Source organism: Erythrolamprus reginae, chromosome 1, assembly GCF_031021105.1.
Source record: "Erythrolamprus reginae isolate rEryReg1 chromosome 1, rEryReg1.hap1, whole genome shotgun sequence".
NCBI lineage: Eukaryota > Metazoa > Chordata > Lepidosauria > Squamata > Dipsadidae > Erythrolamprus > Erythrolamprus reginae.
The window spans coordinates 95,863,056-95,877,768 of NC_091950.1; the positions used below are offsets into that span (position 1 = coordinate 95,863,056).

At 42.4% G+C, this 14,713-nt stretch overlaps 1 protein-coding gene across 3 annotated transcripts in view; it reads right to left on the minus strand.

Moving 5' to 3' along the window:
* The window catches only part of CREB3L1 (cAMP responsive element binding protein 3 like 1), a 236,034-nt gene that overhangs the window by 76,096 nt on the left and 145,225 nt on the right, over window positions 1-14,713 (minus strand). For all 3 annotated transcript variants that reach the window (XM_070760498.1, XM_070760490.1, XM_070760507.1), the window contains exon 2: window positions 14,475-14,703. In XM_070760498.1, coding sequence (XP_070616599.1) covers window positions 14,475-14,667 — 193 coding nt within the window. In that variant the 5' untranslated portion in view covers window positions 14,668-14,703. The remainder of the gene's footprint in view (window positions 1-14,474; window positions 14,704-14,713) is intronic.

The following is a 14,713-nucleotide window of genomic DNA, read 5'->3' on the forward strand; positions in this document are numbered from 1 at the left end:
ATCAAGCAAAGGGTGGTTTTACAAATTTCAACGGCGCTATGGCCTGAAGAGTGTGTCATTGCATGGAGAAGCTGCCTCAGCAGATACAGGTGCAGCCGAAAACTTTGTCCAGCGCACGTTTAAAGATCTAATTGCAGAAGGGGACTACCTTCCAGAACAGGTGTTCAACATGGACGAAACAGGCCTGTTCTGGAAGAGGACTTTCTTGATGCAAGATGAAGCCAAAGCCCCTGGCTTTAAGGCCATGAAAGATCGGGTGACTTTGATTATATGTGGGAATGCAGCAGGTTTTTTGCTGAAGCCAAGGCTAATTTATAAGTCACGAAATCCAAGAGCCCTCAAGAACAGAAATAAGAATGCATTGCCAGTGTACTGGATGCATAATCCTAAAGCATGGATTACAAAACCCCTCACGCGGGACTGGTTTCATCAGTGCTTCATCCCACAGGTGCAGGTTTATTTGGCTGCCAAAGGACTCAATTTCAAAGTGCTTCTCCTAATGGACAATGCTGGAGGCCATGATGACCTGGCACATGAACATGATGAGGTGGAAGTCGAATTTTTGCCACCAAACACCACATCGCTTATCCAGCCGATGGATCAAGGTATTATCCGCGCATTTAAGGCACTGTACACGCGCAATTCTCTTGGAAGCATCGTGGAAGCAATGGATGCTGATGAAAACTTCACATTGAAGGCCTACTGGCGTCAGTACACAATTGCATCTTGTCTGAAGAACATTCAGAGTGCCTTAATGGATATGAAGTCACAGACAATGAATGCCTGCTGGAGGAAATTGTGGCCAGAAGTGGTGCATTATCACAGGGGATTTGCTCCCGAAGAAATTCAAGATGCTGCAGTCCAGAACTCTGTGAAGCTGGCACAGGCACTGGGTGGAGAAGGCTTCGTTGACATGACACCAGAGGAAGTCAATGGTTTGCTTGATGAGCATGGCCTACCGCTGACAGACGGAGATCTGGAGGAGCTGACCAAGTCAGCGAGTGAAGAAGAGGAGGAGGAAGTGGAAGCTGAAGAAGCTGAGGAAGAAGAAGATGTTGGCCTAACGCTTGAGCGGCTTGCAGAAGTGAACAGAACTGCTGCACATCTCCAACGCATGGTGGAACTTTGGGATCCCAACATGACTCGCTCTATACACTTTAAGGCCTCCCTTGACAACACCATTGCACCATACAGAGCCATGTTAGCCAAGCAAAAGAAAACACGCCAACAACTGCCCATAACTATGTTTGTCACGAAAACCAAGAGGTCTGCCACACCATCACCTGCAGCGTCCATTGTAGACATGGTGATAGAAGAAGATCCCGATTTATCCTAGTTATGCTAACCCCCCCAAAAAAAATTTAAAAATGTAAATAAATATTGTTATTGTTTTTATCAGGATGACTAAGTGTGTTATTCAATGTGTACAGTACAGGTACAGGTAGAGGTACAGTACAGTACATTAAGGGGATGGGAAATGGTAATTTGTGGGTTGAAAGTGTTGGGACTGAGTGGCATAGAGAAGAATGAATGAATGACTGAGTGAATAAAATTCAAACACAGGTGAGGGCTGGGGGTTTTTATTCTGTCATTGTTTAAGTGCTTTTTACGAAAGGAAGGAAGGAGGGAGGGAGGGATGGAAGGAGGACATGAGGGCAAAAAACCCAGGTTCAAATTGGACTTGAAAATCAGAAATGACAGAAGTGTTCTCACTGAGAGCTAGCAACTTGAGAGGGCAAAAAAACCAGGTTCAAATTGGACTTGAAAATCAGAAGTGACAGAAGTGTTCTCACTGAGAGCTAGCAACTTGAGAGGGCAAAGAAACCAGGTTCAAATTGGACTTGAAAATCAGAAGTGACAGAAGTGTTCTCACTGAGAGCTAGCAACTTGAGAGGGCAAAAAAACCAGGTTCAAATTGGACTTGAAAATCAGAAGTGACAGAAGTGTTCTCACTGAGAGCTAGCAACTTGAGAGGGCAAAAAAACCAGATTCAAATTGGACTTGAAAATCAGAAGTGTGGAAAGTGTTCTCACTGAGAGCTAGCAACTTGAGAGGGCAAAGAAACCAGGTTCAAATTGGACTTGAAAATCAGAAGTGACAGAAGTGTTCTCACTGAGAGCTAGCAACTTGAGAGGGCAAAGAAACCAGGTTCAAATTGGACTTGAAAATCAGAAGTGACAGAAGTGTTCTCACTGACAGCTAGCAACTTGAGAGGGCAAAAAAACCAGGTTTAAATTGGACTTGAAAATCAGAAGTGTGGAAACTGTTCTCACTGAGAGCTAGCAACTTGAGAGGGCAAAGAAACCAGGTTCAAATTGGACTTGAAAATCAGAAGTGACAGAAGTGTTCTCACTGACAGCTAGCAACTTGAGAGGGCAAAAACCCCAGGTTCAAATTGGACTTGAAAATCAGAAGTGACAGAAGGACTCGTGCCCCAAGAAAGCCGGTGAGAGGGGCGAATCGGGCGGGCGGGGGTAGCGGCGAGGAGCCCGGAGGCGCTGGGGGGGTGGCCGGCATGAAAAATAACCATTGCCAGCCTCCGAACTGCCGTCGCCCCACCATCTGCGCATGCGCGGCCATGGAAAACAGGACGTGCATGCGCAGATGGTGTTTTTACTTCCGTGCCGCTACATCGCGAGTTATCGATTATCGCGAGGGGTCTTGGAACGGAACCCTCGCGATAATCGGGGGATCGCTGTATATTAAAATGAAGGCGTGTACAGGATCAGTATCTATATTCTTCTGAAACTATGTCAATTTTCTTTAGATTCCGTTACAGTTTTTATCGAAAAAGAAAAAAAGAAAAAGACAGTTTGATTTTTTTAAACATTCAGCTCATTTGGTAAATCATAACATTATCTTACTTGCTCTTTTTGTTATCATCAGGGATTTACATGTTCATCTTGTAATTAGCAAGGATTTTTTCTTTTTTCTAGCCAGTGGTAGAGTAAATTCCAACAATCATAAAATTGTGAGTCATCTTTACATTCAATTTTTAGGGTCAGTTTAGACATTTCTGCACATTGAATTATTTTTTCTAATACCAATTTATCTTGAGGGATTTCTACTTTTTTGCACATTTGAGCAAAAACTAGTCTTGCTGCAGTAGTGATGTGAATAATCAAATAAATATGATGTTGGTTAAGTTGTTGGCGTATAATCCCTAGTAGAAAACATTCTGGACTTTTTTCTATGGTTATCTCTAGAATTTCATCGATCCACAACCCAATTTTTTTTCCAATAGATCTGCGCTTTCCCGCACTGCCACCATGCATGGTAGTACGATCCGTACTCTTTCTGACACTTCCAGCAAAGAGGTGATAATTTTTTATTGATTTTAGCTAATTTAGCTGGCGTAATATGCCATCTATAAAACATTTTTATTAAATTTTCTGTGTATGTTGTTGCTATAGTTAATCTATAATTCCTACTCCATAGCAATTGCCATTCTTCCTCTTTTATCTTAGAATTAAAATTTAGATTCCAGTTAATCATGTTTGTTTTTATTTCCAAAAGATCAGTTTTGTTGTTTTGAAAACAGCTGTATAGTTTTTTGATTAATTTGTCTTGTGTCCCTAGTAGAATTTTATCGAGGGGTTTATCTATCTCAATACCAGTTGAATTTTTGTCTTTAGCTATTCTAGACTGGATTTGCAAGTATTCCCACCATTCTGTATGTTTCATTCTTTAAAGGATTTCTGGTCCTGTTTTCATTCTTATTTTAAGTTGAATGTGCACTGCTCCAATTCAGTCATTTTTGCAAATCAACTTTGGTTGCATGGTCTCAGGGTATTATAGAACTACAAATGGAATATGTGAATAGGTTCCTTCGGGTTTGAGGTGTTCACTGATGTATTAAGAGAGAAAAAGTTTAATGTTGCTATCAACCTGGAAATACTTTCCTCAAAAGTAGAAATCCATACAGCAACTCTTATGCAATTGAGACAGTTCTTTATTTGGATGTACAGTATAAACTATTCTAGAAAGTATATTTTAAGAAAATTAAAAGTATACTTTAAGAAAATTAACACATTAGGAGGATAGCATAAAGCACCCCCCCCCCCCAAACATGGCAACTTTAAGACTTGTGGACTTCAACTCCCAGAATTTTCCAGCTGGCTGGAAAATTTATTTATTTATTTATTTATTTTGTCCAATACACAATAATACACAATGAGGGTTATAGAGGATATAATCAGGCAGAATGTATTAAAGGGGGAATAGATGAGAAAATAAAGGAGTAAAATATAACTATGAGAGAATAGCAGGAAAAGATATACCGTATTTTTTGCTCTATAAGACGCACCTGCTGATAAGACGCACCTAGATTTTAGAGGAGGAAAATAGAAAAAAAATATTTTGAGCCAAAAAGGGGAGAGGAAGAGAGGAAGGAGTGAAAGAAGGGAGTGAGGGAGGAAAGAAGGGAGGAAGGAAAAGGAAAGCAAGAAATGGAGGGAGGAAAGGAAGGAAGGAAAGAAAGAAAGAAAGAAAGGGGGAAGGAACAGGAACAGAGGAAGGAAGCAAGGAAACTTATGAAAGGGGAGAGTAAGAGAGGAAGGACTGAAGGGAGGGAGGGAGGGAAGAAGGTAGGAAGGAGAAAGAAAAGAAGAAATAGAGGAAGGGAAGGTAAAAGAGAGAAAGAAAAAGAGCAAGAAAGAAAGCAAGAAAGAGAGAAAGAAAATGAAAGAGAAATAAAAATAGAGAGGGGGAATGAAAGAAATGGAAGGAGGGAAGGAAGGAGAGAAAGCAAGAGAAAGAAAGAAAGCAAGAGAAAGAAAAAAGAATGAAAGAGCAAGAGAGCAAGAGAGAAAAAGAAAGAAAGAAAGAAAGAAAGAAAGAAAGGCAACTTCAAAGTAAGGCTCACTGAGCATCTCTCACTCTCTCTCTCTTTCTATCCCTCTTTCTTTCTTTCTCTTCCTTTCTCTCTCTCCTCTTCCTTTATCTCCTCTCTCTCCCTCTCTCTTTCTCTCCCCCCTCTCTCCCCCTTTCCCTCTCTCTTTCTCTCTCTCCCTCTCTTGCTATCTCTCCCCCCTCTCCCTCTCTCTTTCTCTCCCCCCTTTCCCTCTCTCTTTCTCTCTCTCCCTCTCTTTCTCTCTCTCCCCCTCTCTCTTTCTCTCTCTCCCCCCCTTTCTCTCACTCTCTCTTTCTCACTATCTTGCTGTCTGTTGCTCTCACTCACTCTCGTTCTCTCTCCGTTCTTCTCAGCGGTGACGCGCGCACGCCCTGCCCGCCTCACCTTTGCTGAGAGCACTTTCGTCCCAAGCTCTCAGCAAGGGGGTTGTAGGAGAGGCGGGGCCGGCAGCAAAGGTGATATTCAATGTCGGGGGCGCACGGGCGGTTGCACGCGCTCCCTATCTCCCTGCTAGCCCACTCGGAATATTCAAAATAAGAAAAACCTTCACCGGCAAAGGCTTTTCTTATTTTGAATATTCCGAGTGGGCTAGCAGGGAGATAGGGAGCGCGCGCAACCGCCCATGCGCCCCCGACATTGAATATCGCCTTCGCCGGCCTCCGCTGAGAAAAGCCTTTGCTGGCATTTCCTCGGAGGCGCAGCGGCGGGCGGAGAGAGGGAAGGGGGGGCAGCGGCATCCCTCCTGGCCTTGGCGGGCCGCCCGACCCTCCCCACCTCCTGCAAACGCGGCGGGCGGCGGGGGGGGAGAGCGAGGAGCCGGTTTATAAAATCAGATTTCTGAGACCTACAAAAGGGGAGCAAGAGGAAAAACAGGAAATATCAAAGACGGATTATGCATAAGAGAGGTGAGATTTCCATTTAGTTGTCATTGGAGACAAAGAGGAAGAGGAATCTGCATACAGACCTGGGGTTGAACAACTAACTTTGTGGTACAACCGGAACAATCTTGAACTAAACACATTCGAAACCATAGTGGTGGATTTTAGGAGAAACCCTCCTATACTATCACCTCTGGCTGGCTGGCGAGGGGAGCGCCGCTGCTGGTGGTGAGGAGGGAGACCCTCCTCCGGGAGGGAGGGGGGCAGGCAGCAGCTAGCCAGCCAGCCGGCGGGATGGCGCTTCCGAGTTCGCAGCCTCCCCACCCCCTCCCTGCCTGCATCTTCGCTCCATAAGACGGGGCTGATTTTTCATCCTACTTTGGGAGGGGAAAAACTGCGTCTTATGGAGCGAAAAATACGGTAGGTATAGAAGAGAAGATATAGAAGATATAGGAGAGACAATAGGACAGGGGACGGTAGGCACTCTGGTGCACTTATGTATGCCCCTTGCTGACCTCGTAGGAACCTGGTGAGGTCAACCGTGGATAGTCTAAGGGCAAAGTGTTGGGGGTTAGGGGATGATACTACAGAGTCCGGTAGTGAATTCCATGCTTCGACAACTTGATTACTAAAGTCGTATTTTTTACAGTCAAGTTTGGAGCGGTTAATATTAAGCTTGTATCTGTTGTGGGCGCTTGTGTTGTTGTGGTTGAAGCTGAAGTAGTCTTTGACAGGTAGGACGTTGCAGTATATGATGGAGTTGAAGTCCACAAGTCTTAAGGTTGCCAAGTTTGAAGACCTCTGGCATAAAGGCAACTCAGCATTATACAGGAGGAGATTAGAGTGGTGGGATTCAAATTTTTTACTACCAGTTTTGTGGGGGTGGTGTGGTGAGCGTGGTGTGGCTTGGTGGGCACGGCAGTGGAAGGATACTATAAAATATCCATTTTCAGCTGTGGCGAGGGGGGCGTTTGCCCACTCCAGGGGAAGGTTACTGCAAAATCCCCATTTCTTCTGGATCAGCTGAAACTGGATCAGCACACAAACATCCCTTTTGGCATGCAAACCAAAAAAGGCTCGCCATCACTCTCATAGGGCGTACTTATTTTTTCACACATCGCTTCTCCATTTTTACTTTCTTTTTGTAAAGTTAATGATGACATGGTGTAATATAACATGTGTTGTTGTTCATCTGACGTTGTATTTATCTCCTTTTAAGAACTGCCTAGGACGAGATTTTTACCATGTCCTGATGCATAAAACTCATAGAACTTTTTTTCCACATGACTGAAGAAGAAGACTATATTGTTCTACCAAGGCAGGTAGATTTATCTTAAAGTTTATAGGAAACTGGATTTTGACTGAATGTAAGGAGCAAGTGCATGATGATAAGAGCAAAGTAAACAAATGGTTATGTTTAATATAGTATATAATAGAAACTCTACTGCTCAAAAAAATAAAGGGAACACTCAAATAACATATCCTAGATCTGAATGAATGAAATATTCTCATTGAATACTTCGTTCTGTACAAAGTTGAATGTGCACAACGGCATGTGAAATTGATTATCAATCAGTGCTACTTCCTAAGTGGACAGTTTGATTTCACAGAAGTTTGACTTACTTGGAGTTATATTGTGTTGTTTAATAGAATAGATAGAATAGAATAGAATTTTATTGGCCAAGTGTGATTGGACACACAAGGAATTTGTCTTGGGGCATATATATTCCCGTTATTGTTTTGAGCAGTGTATATTCACCTAATTTGATTTTTGTCCCAGTATCAGAGAGTGCAAGATATATCAGGCAAAGAATAATCTTTCACGGGGCTAAGTTGCAGGTATAAAGTCTGAAAAGTTTTTGGCAAGACTTGTGAAAGCCTTTTTAATAGATATGTAATCCTTATATAAGCTCAGAAATGATTTTCCAAAAAGAATTATAGCTCCATGTCTATGTTAGGAATGATTAGAGTTCTGGCTTGAGCAATTTCCTACACACACACAGAGAGAGAGGATGAGATAGATTTAAATTCAAAACAGTTTGTGCACGAAGTTCAAAACAGATTGTTTCTATCATTCTGTTTTGAGCTTAAAAGAGTCCCATTTCCAACTAAAAATGTCTATTTCAAATTTGAATCAGAACTCTTTCAAAGTTCCACATATTTCCAGGATGCTCAGAATAATCATTTTCCAAGTCGAGAGACTTATTCTGAATTTGAAGCAGAATATATTGAGCTCAATTTTTTTGACTCAAAGTTTTGTTACTCCTGTTACATAATCAAATATCTTGGGGGTGGTAATAAAGGTTGTGAATGTGTGTGCGCGCCTGCAGTAAATAGTATTATCATACCGGTATATATTTTTAGAGAGCCTTTAATTGTCTCTGCAGAGAGTGGCTTAAGGTCAGTGAAGAGAGAGGAACTGTCAGAGAAAGCTGTATTTTGTCATCTATCTTTCATTCTGCCCTTTCCCAGATTTCTCAATCTCCAGTCTTCTGTGCTGTTGCTCACAGCCATGATGTTCTTGTCATGCTCTAAAGAATTGTGTTCCACTATGAAGCAGCAGGCATGAGGTTTCTAAAAGATGCAAGGCACTTTCCATCTCTAGTTTTACTGGTAGCTTCTACCTCCCTAGTCAACTCTCTGACTTAGAAAGAGAAGGATTTGGGAAGATTTTGTGCTAAGCACAGGACCACGGAGAAAAATGAGTAAGAAGCATTTGTATTAAGATCTAAAAAACATTATAATAGAATGAAGAAATGCTCATAATTAGCACCTGGGTATATAAACAGCACCATACATCATTTTCGTTGCAAATAACCATGTTTACAGAATGTTAGATTTGAAGGAAAACCAAGAGCAAGGACAGGAGGAAGATGAAGGGGAGGAGGAATGAAATGGAATATCCGAAAACAAGCAACTTTTCTCTAAACTATTGTCCCGATGTTCCTTTTCGCACCAGCTTTACTAAAATATCATATACCACATTTTTCGGAGTATAAGACGCACCTTTATTTATTTATTTATTCAATTTTTATGCCGCCCTTCTCCTTAGACTCAGGGCAGCTTACAACATGTTAGCAATAGCACTTATTAACAGAGCTAGGCTATTGCCCCCACAACCTGGGTCCTCATTTTACCCACCTCGGAAGGATGGAAGGCTGAGTCAACCTTGAGCCGGTGATGAGATTTGAACCGCTGACCTTCAGATCTACAGTCAGCTTCTGTGGCCTGCAGTACAGCACTCTACCTGCTGCGCCACCCCGGCTCCCCACCTTAGTTTTTGGGGAGGAAAATAGGGAAAATAATCTGCTTACCAGGTATTCATTCAGCCAGCACATTATTTTATCCCCTGGTTAGGGCTTTAAAAATTATCAATTGATTGATTGATTGGATTTGTATGCCGCCCCTCTCCAAGGACTTTATTTGGAAAGAGTAACAATGAAAGAGTTTGCAAGCCACTAAGCCACTAAGCCACTAAGAACTGGGTACACCATTAGCATCTGGAAAGAAACATTCAGAGCAAGTAGAGCAATGGAAAAAAAAACCTGCAAAGACTTAGGGCTTGGCAAACATTTTTTGCAGAGAGTAACAATGAAGGAGCTTGCAAGCCGGTAAGAGCTGGGAACATCATCAGCACCTGGTTAGGGCTGGAAAGAAACATTTGGAGCAAGTTAGAGCAATGGAGAAAAACCTTGCAAAGACTTAGGGCTTGGAAAACATTCTTCGCAGAGAGAAACAATGAAACAGCCTGCAAAGTAAGAGCTGGGGAGATCATTAGCAACTAGTTAGGGCTGAAAAAAAGAGCTACATTCAGTTAATAAGATGCACCCAAATTATCAGCCTCTTTTAGGGAGGAAAAAGGTGCATCTTATACTCTGAAAAATACGGTATATCTTCTAGATATTGATGGGGTTTTGGAGAGTAACTGTCATTCCTCATCTATAATCTGTGGTGAGATAGTTCAGTAAGAGTTCTACAAGGAGGCAGGATACGTCTCTGGAGCAGGACCAAACAAGAATGACCTATGAAAAAATTGTAGTGCTTTTGGCCCTTCTCGTCTTGATGTCTGGCAGCACTCAACCAGGATAATCCCTGACCACTGTGGGGAAACTTATTCCCTGCTTTTATGGTTTTCTAGCTTTTTTGAAAAGAAAGGCCTTTCTTCTCTTGTATATACTGAATCTGTGCCATTTCCTTTTCGGGCTGACGGTTGTCCTTCAACCACTCGGACACCCACAAGGTCCCACAAATAACAGGATCCTCTGCTAGGATTGCTCTAAAAATATCCTGTCATCATGAATCATCCTAAAATGAATTGTTTTAAAAATAGGTTTTGTAATGACTGTGCCTCTCCATCTCCTGCAGAGAAATCTGCTGGTAAAAAAGAAGCCCACTTAGGTCTCTACATGTGCCAACAAGCATTAACTGTAAGCAGTAAGCTTTGATTCGGTCTACACCCAAAACAGAAGTATCAGGGTAGGCGCTGATTTCTTTGCATCCACACCCAACAATCTCAGGGTCCCTCTCAGAGGCCGCCCAGAGCTTAGCAGTGGGGAGAAGAGGGTACGTTGATGTATTTTATTTAGCTTCCCTTTTTCAATGTGAGTATTACAGAACTTTTCATGGCAAGTTCCATTAGATAAAGCTGGGCACCATGTACTAAGGCTTAAATGAGCCTTAGCACATGGAGCTCAGCTTTATCTAATGGAGCAGGCATGATGTTGATTTATTTATTATTTCGACTTCTATGCTGCCCAACCAGGCAAGGGTTCCCCATCACCACTGCTACCGGTGCAATTGTGTGTGCAGCTGTGTGACCAGCGTGTGGGCAGGTGCACCCGTGCAAGATTTGGCTTATTGTGCATGCGCAAAAACCAAATCTCACATGGGTGCGCCCACCTGCCGGTCACGCAGAACTGAGTGCACAGCTCCATTTTCCCTTCCAGAATGCCTTCTCTCACCATCCCCCCCAGGAACCAAATACTGTGGCCAACCCAATGGCTTAGATCACTGGGTTGGGAAGCACTCAAAATTCAAGGAGGTAGACTGGCCTGGAGGGCACAGTTTAGGAGTCAGATAAGTTCCACCAACGTACCCATTCCCTGTGCCACAAGGACAGTGTCAGCAAATCAAATAGCATATGAGAAATAAATCAATTTCCCTGCCTGTGCTTTCATGCAGGGTTCAATTTATTAACAAAGCCATTTCTGGATTCAGCTAGATCATTCCAACTCTAAAGTCCCTTAAGATTTACATCCAGGTTAAAGTTCATATCACATCCCTACACCCAGAAGTGCAATCATAAATGGATTTATGCTGGTTCTTTTAAGCTAAGGAGAAAAGGGAAGGAAAGAAAACATCTCCCTTTCTTTCACACATGAAATTGTCTTCAGTGCTCGTGTGCTAGTAAATTTAGTTAAACTGGCCATCCAATTTTCAACCTATCAGCAAGATCAAATGTAGACAAATACATCGGAATATAGCTGTAGGCCAAGGACAGGGTCAATGCATTCTAAGCCCACGGTTCTTAAGCCTGAGCCTTCATAGATATGCCTATGGCCCATTTTTTTTCTGTTCACAAATTAGAAGAGATACATGGAAGAGGGAACAGAGGACAGAACTGGTGAAAAGGACTTCAAGACCAGGAGACCTCAGCAATAATATATTTAGAAGTTCTCCATCCCTGATTTAAAGGGAAGAGAAGAAATAAATAATTTCCTTTGCCAGCAAGAATGGTAAATTCTCAGATTCACAGGCAGTAGGAATAATAATAACAACGGGACAGAAGAGAAAGAACTGAAGAAAACCAGAAATACAAAGACCTGCAAATAGAAGTAGAACGATTGTGTTAAAGGAAAGTTAGTAACAGTAGTCATAAGCTCCTTGGGTGCAATTCCAAAAACATCTGGAGCACCACTTGAATGTCATTGGCATTTGAAATCACTACCAGAAAAACTACCAAATGCAAAAGGCAGTTTAGTTGGAAAAGCTTATATTCCACCATCAAACCACATCTGCTACCCCAGGTCTTTGGGAGGAACTCCTTAGGTGGGTAAAAAGGCCAGTTCCAGTCCATTGAATGTGCATTGAACCATAATAATAATCTCCATAAGTAAATTGCTCTATTCATATAAAGTGATACCTCGTCTTATGAACGCCTCATCATACGAAATTTCGAGATATGAACCTGGGGTATAAGATTTTTTTGCCTCTTCTTCTGAACTATTTTCACCTTATGAACCCACTGCCGCCACTGGAATACTCCACCTCCGGACTTCTGTTGCTTGCGAAGCGCCCGTTTTTGCGATGCTGGGATTCCCTTGCTGGGATTCCCCTGCAGCATCGCAAAAATGTGGAAGTCTGGAGGTGGGGTTTCCCATGGAGGGGAGCACTTCAGCTGGCAAAAGGGGTGAATTTTTGGCTTGCACGCATTAATCACTTTCCATTGATTCCTATGGGAAACATTGTTTCATCTTACAAACTTTTCACTTTACGAACCTCGTCCTGGAACCAATTAAGTTTGTAAGACAAGGTATCACTGTATAAACGTTACTGAGCCGAGGTGGCACAGCAGGTAGAGGACTATACTGCAGGCCACTGAAGCTGAGTGTAGATCTGTAGGCCAGCAGTTCAAATCTCATCACCGGCTCAAGGTTGACTTGGATTGTGGGGGCAATATGCTGGCTCGGTTAAAAAGTGCTATTGCTAACATGTTGTAAGCTGCCATGAGTCTAAGGAGAAGAGCGGCATAAAAATCGAATAAATAAATAAATTTCTTGCATTTAAACAAAATTTAGGTAGATGCAAATGATATCTATTATTTTTGTTCCTAATTTTTGTCTACAATGAAGTTGTAGATTCCTGATTATTGCACCCTTTTATAAATATGGAGCATTTCTGCCATGGCAGAAACTTGTCGCTATTATTACGACTATCAATAAAAATTCTTGATTGCACTTTTGCTAGTAGAGGTAACTTTACCACCAGAGCTTATAAGAGGCTTTTAAATGCAGAAGGAATGGTGAATTTGTTGCAGGATTTTTTCTTCTGTCATGGCAAATATTGCTACTTATATATTCATTTAGCAAAAGACCAAATGAATCTACATGGCAGCCTATACTGAAAATGTGAATGCAGGAAGAGAATACTAACAATTTCTCTTCATTGGAGGATGAGGTTAAATGGCTTTTTGTTGCTCTAGGACTTGTGATAGCTCACCTGGCTTATGGTTTTGTGTGGGGACAATCGTAGGTCACTTTCAAACTCGTCAAAGATTGAAGAATGAAAACAGTGGCTAGAGGGAACCAGCAACAAATTGAAATTAATTCCCCAAGGGAACTAATTTATTTAGCATAATTCAGTTTTAAAAAAACTATTTGGCAAAGAACACTGCTTTAAAATATCTGCAGTAATGTTGTGTGAATAATAAGAAGTAGTGAGAGGTCAGTTTCCTGGACAATATCCAGGACTCAAATAATCAGTTATATTAAATGACTGTAAGACAGTAAGCATTTTTCTCTCTTAAAACAGTGGGTTATTGGCTCTTTGCTGTGACTCATGAGGCCAAAACCCATGTTTTGTCTGCTTTTGTGAAGACCCTGTTGAGAAATAAAAAGTCAGCTCTAATATTTTTTATATATCAGAGCTCTGCTTTATTTTGAAGGACGCTCTATTTCAATATCCTCCATTATTGCTACTTTCAACAAAGGAGACTAGGAAAAAAAGTGAAATTTAGTTTGTAATTTCAGCTTGTTCACACGTGTATCACAGTCCTGTGAATGTTTCTTCAAGGGTATGTTTTACTGTAATCAGTTGGATTCACCTCCTAAGAAGCATGTCTGAACAGTGTAGTTTTATTCCATTATCCCACCCACCCCTTTTCTTGAACTATCCCTTATTTGGTTTAAACACAATCACTCATCTTCCCCAGATAGCTTATGGGGCTTCCTGGTTATACATTCCAAAGAGAGAGTATGTGGCAGGCAGATAAAATCTATATATGTTTCCGGTTTGGCTTGACTATTTCCAATAGCTAACTGAATAGTGTCAGCTGCCTTATCATTAGATGATTCAAATCAGTTAAAAATGGTTTAGATTAATGGGCTGGAACCAATTTTAACTCTGGGCCCCTTTGAACGACACAGGAAACAGGGGCAGTTTGCTAGCAGCAGATTGTGTGCTTTCAAGAGAAATAGCTCTTTGGAAGAGACACAGATTGGAACTGCTTGTGACAGCATCTATCACATCAGCAGAGGATACGGTACAGTTTAGGCCAGTGATGGTGAACCTTTTTTCTCTTGGGTGCCGAAAGAGCATCTGCATGTATTATCGCGCATGTGCGAGTGCCCACACCCATAATTCAATGTCTGGGGAGGGCAAAAACAGCTTCCCCGCCCCCAGAGGCACTCTGGAGGCTGGAAATGGCCTGTTTCCTAACTTCTGGTGGGCCCCAGTAGGCTCATGTTTTGGCCTCCCCGGCTCCAAAGGCTTCCCTAGAGCCGAAGGAAGGTAAAAACACCCTCCCCTATCTCCCTGGAGGTTCTCTGGAAGGCAAAAATGCCCTCCTGGAGCCTCTTTGAGAATCAAAAATCAGCTGGCCGGTGCACACATGCACGTTGGAGCTGAGCTAGGGCAACTGCTTGTGTGCCAGCAAATATGGCTCCACGGGCCACCTGTGGCACCCCTGCCATAGGTTCGCCATCACTGGTTTAGGCATATGCTTCTGGATCTAGCTTTCTACTCACCATTGGCATTTTCTTCTGTCTTGACAGGCATAAGAGGGCTTTGTGGAGCTGAATCTCCACTCAGGGAGTAGCTGTGCTCTGCCTGGATGCCAGGAGTGGGAGGATCCAAATCCATGTCCAGCAAAGGGTTCTTTTCCACCAGCATGGGGTCATCAAAGAAGCTGTTGAACAGTTCATTGGAAAAGTCCTCCATGTTCTCAGAGAAGTGGTCAAAGCTCTCGTTGAAATGCTGAGAAAGG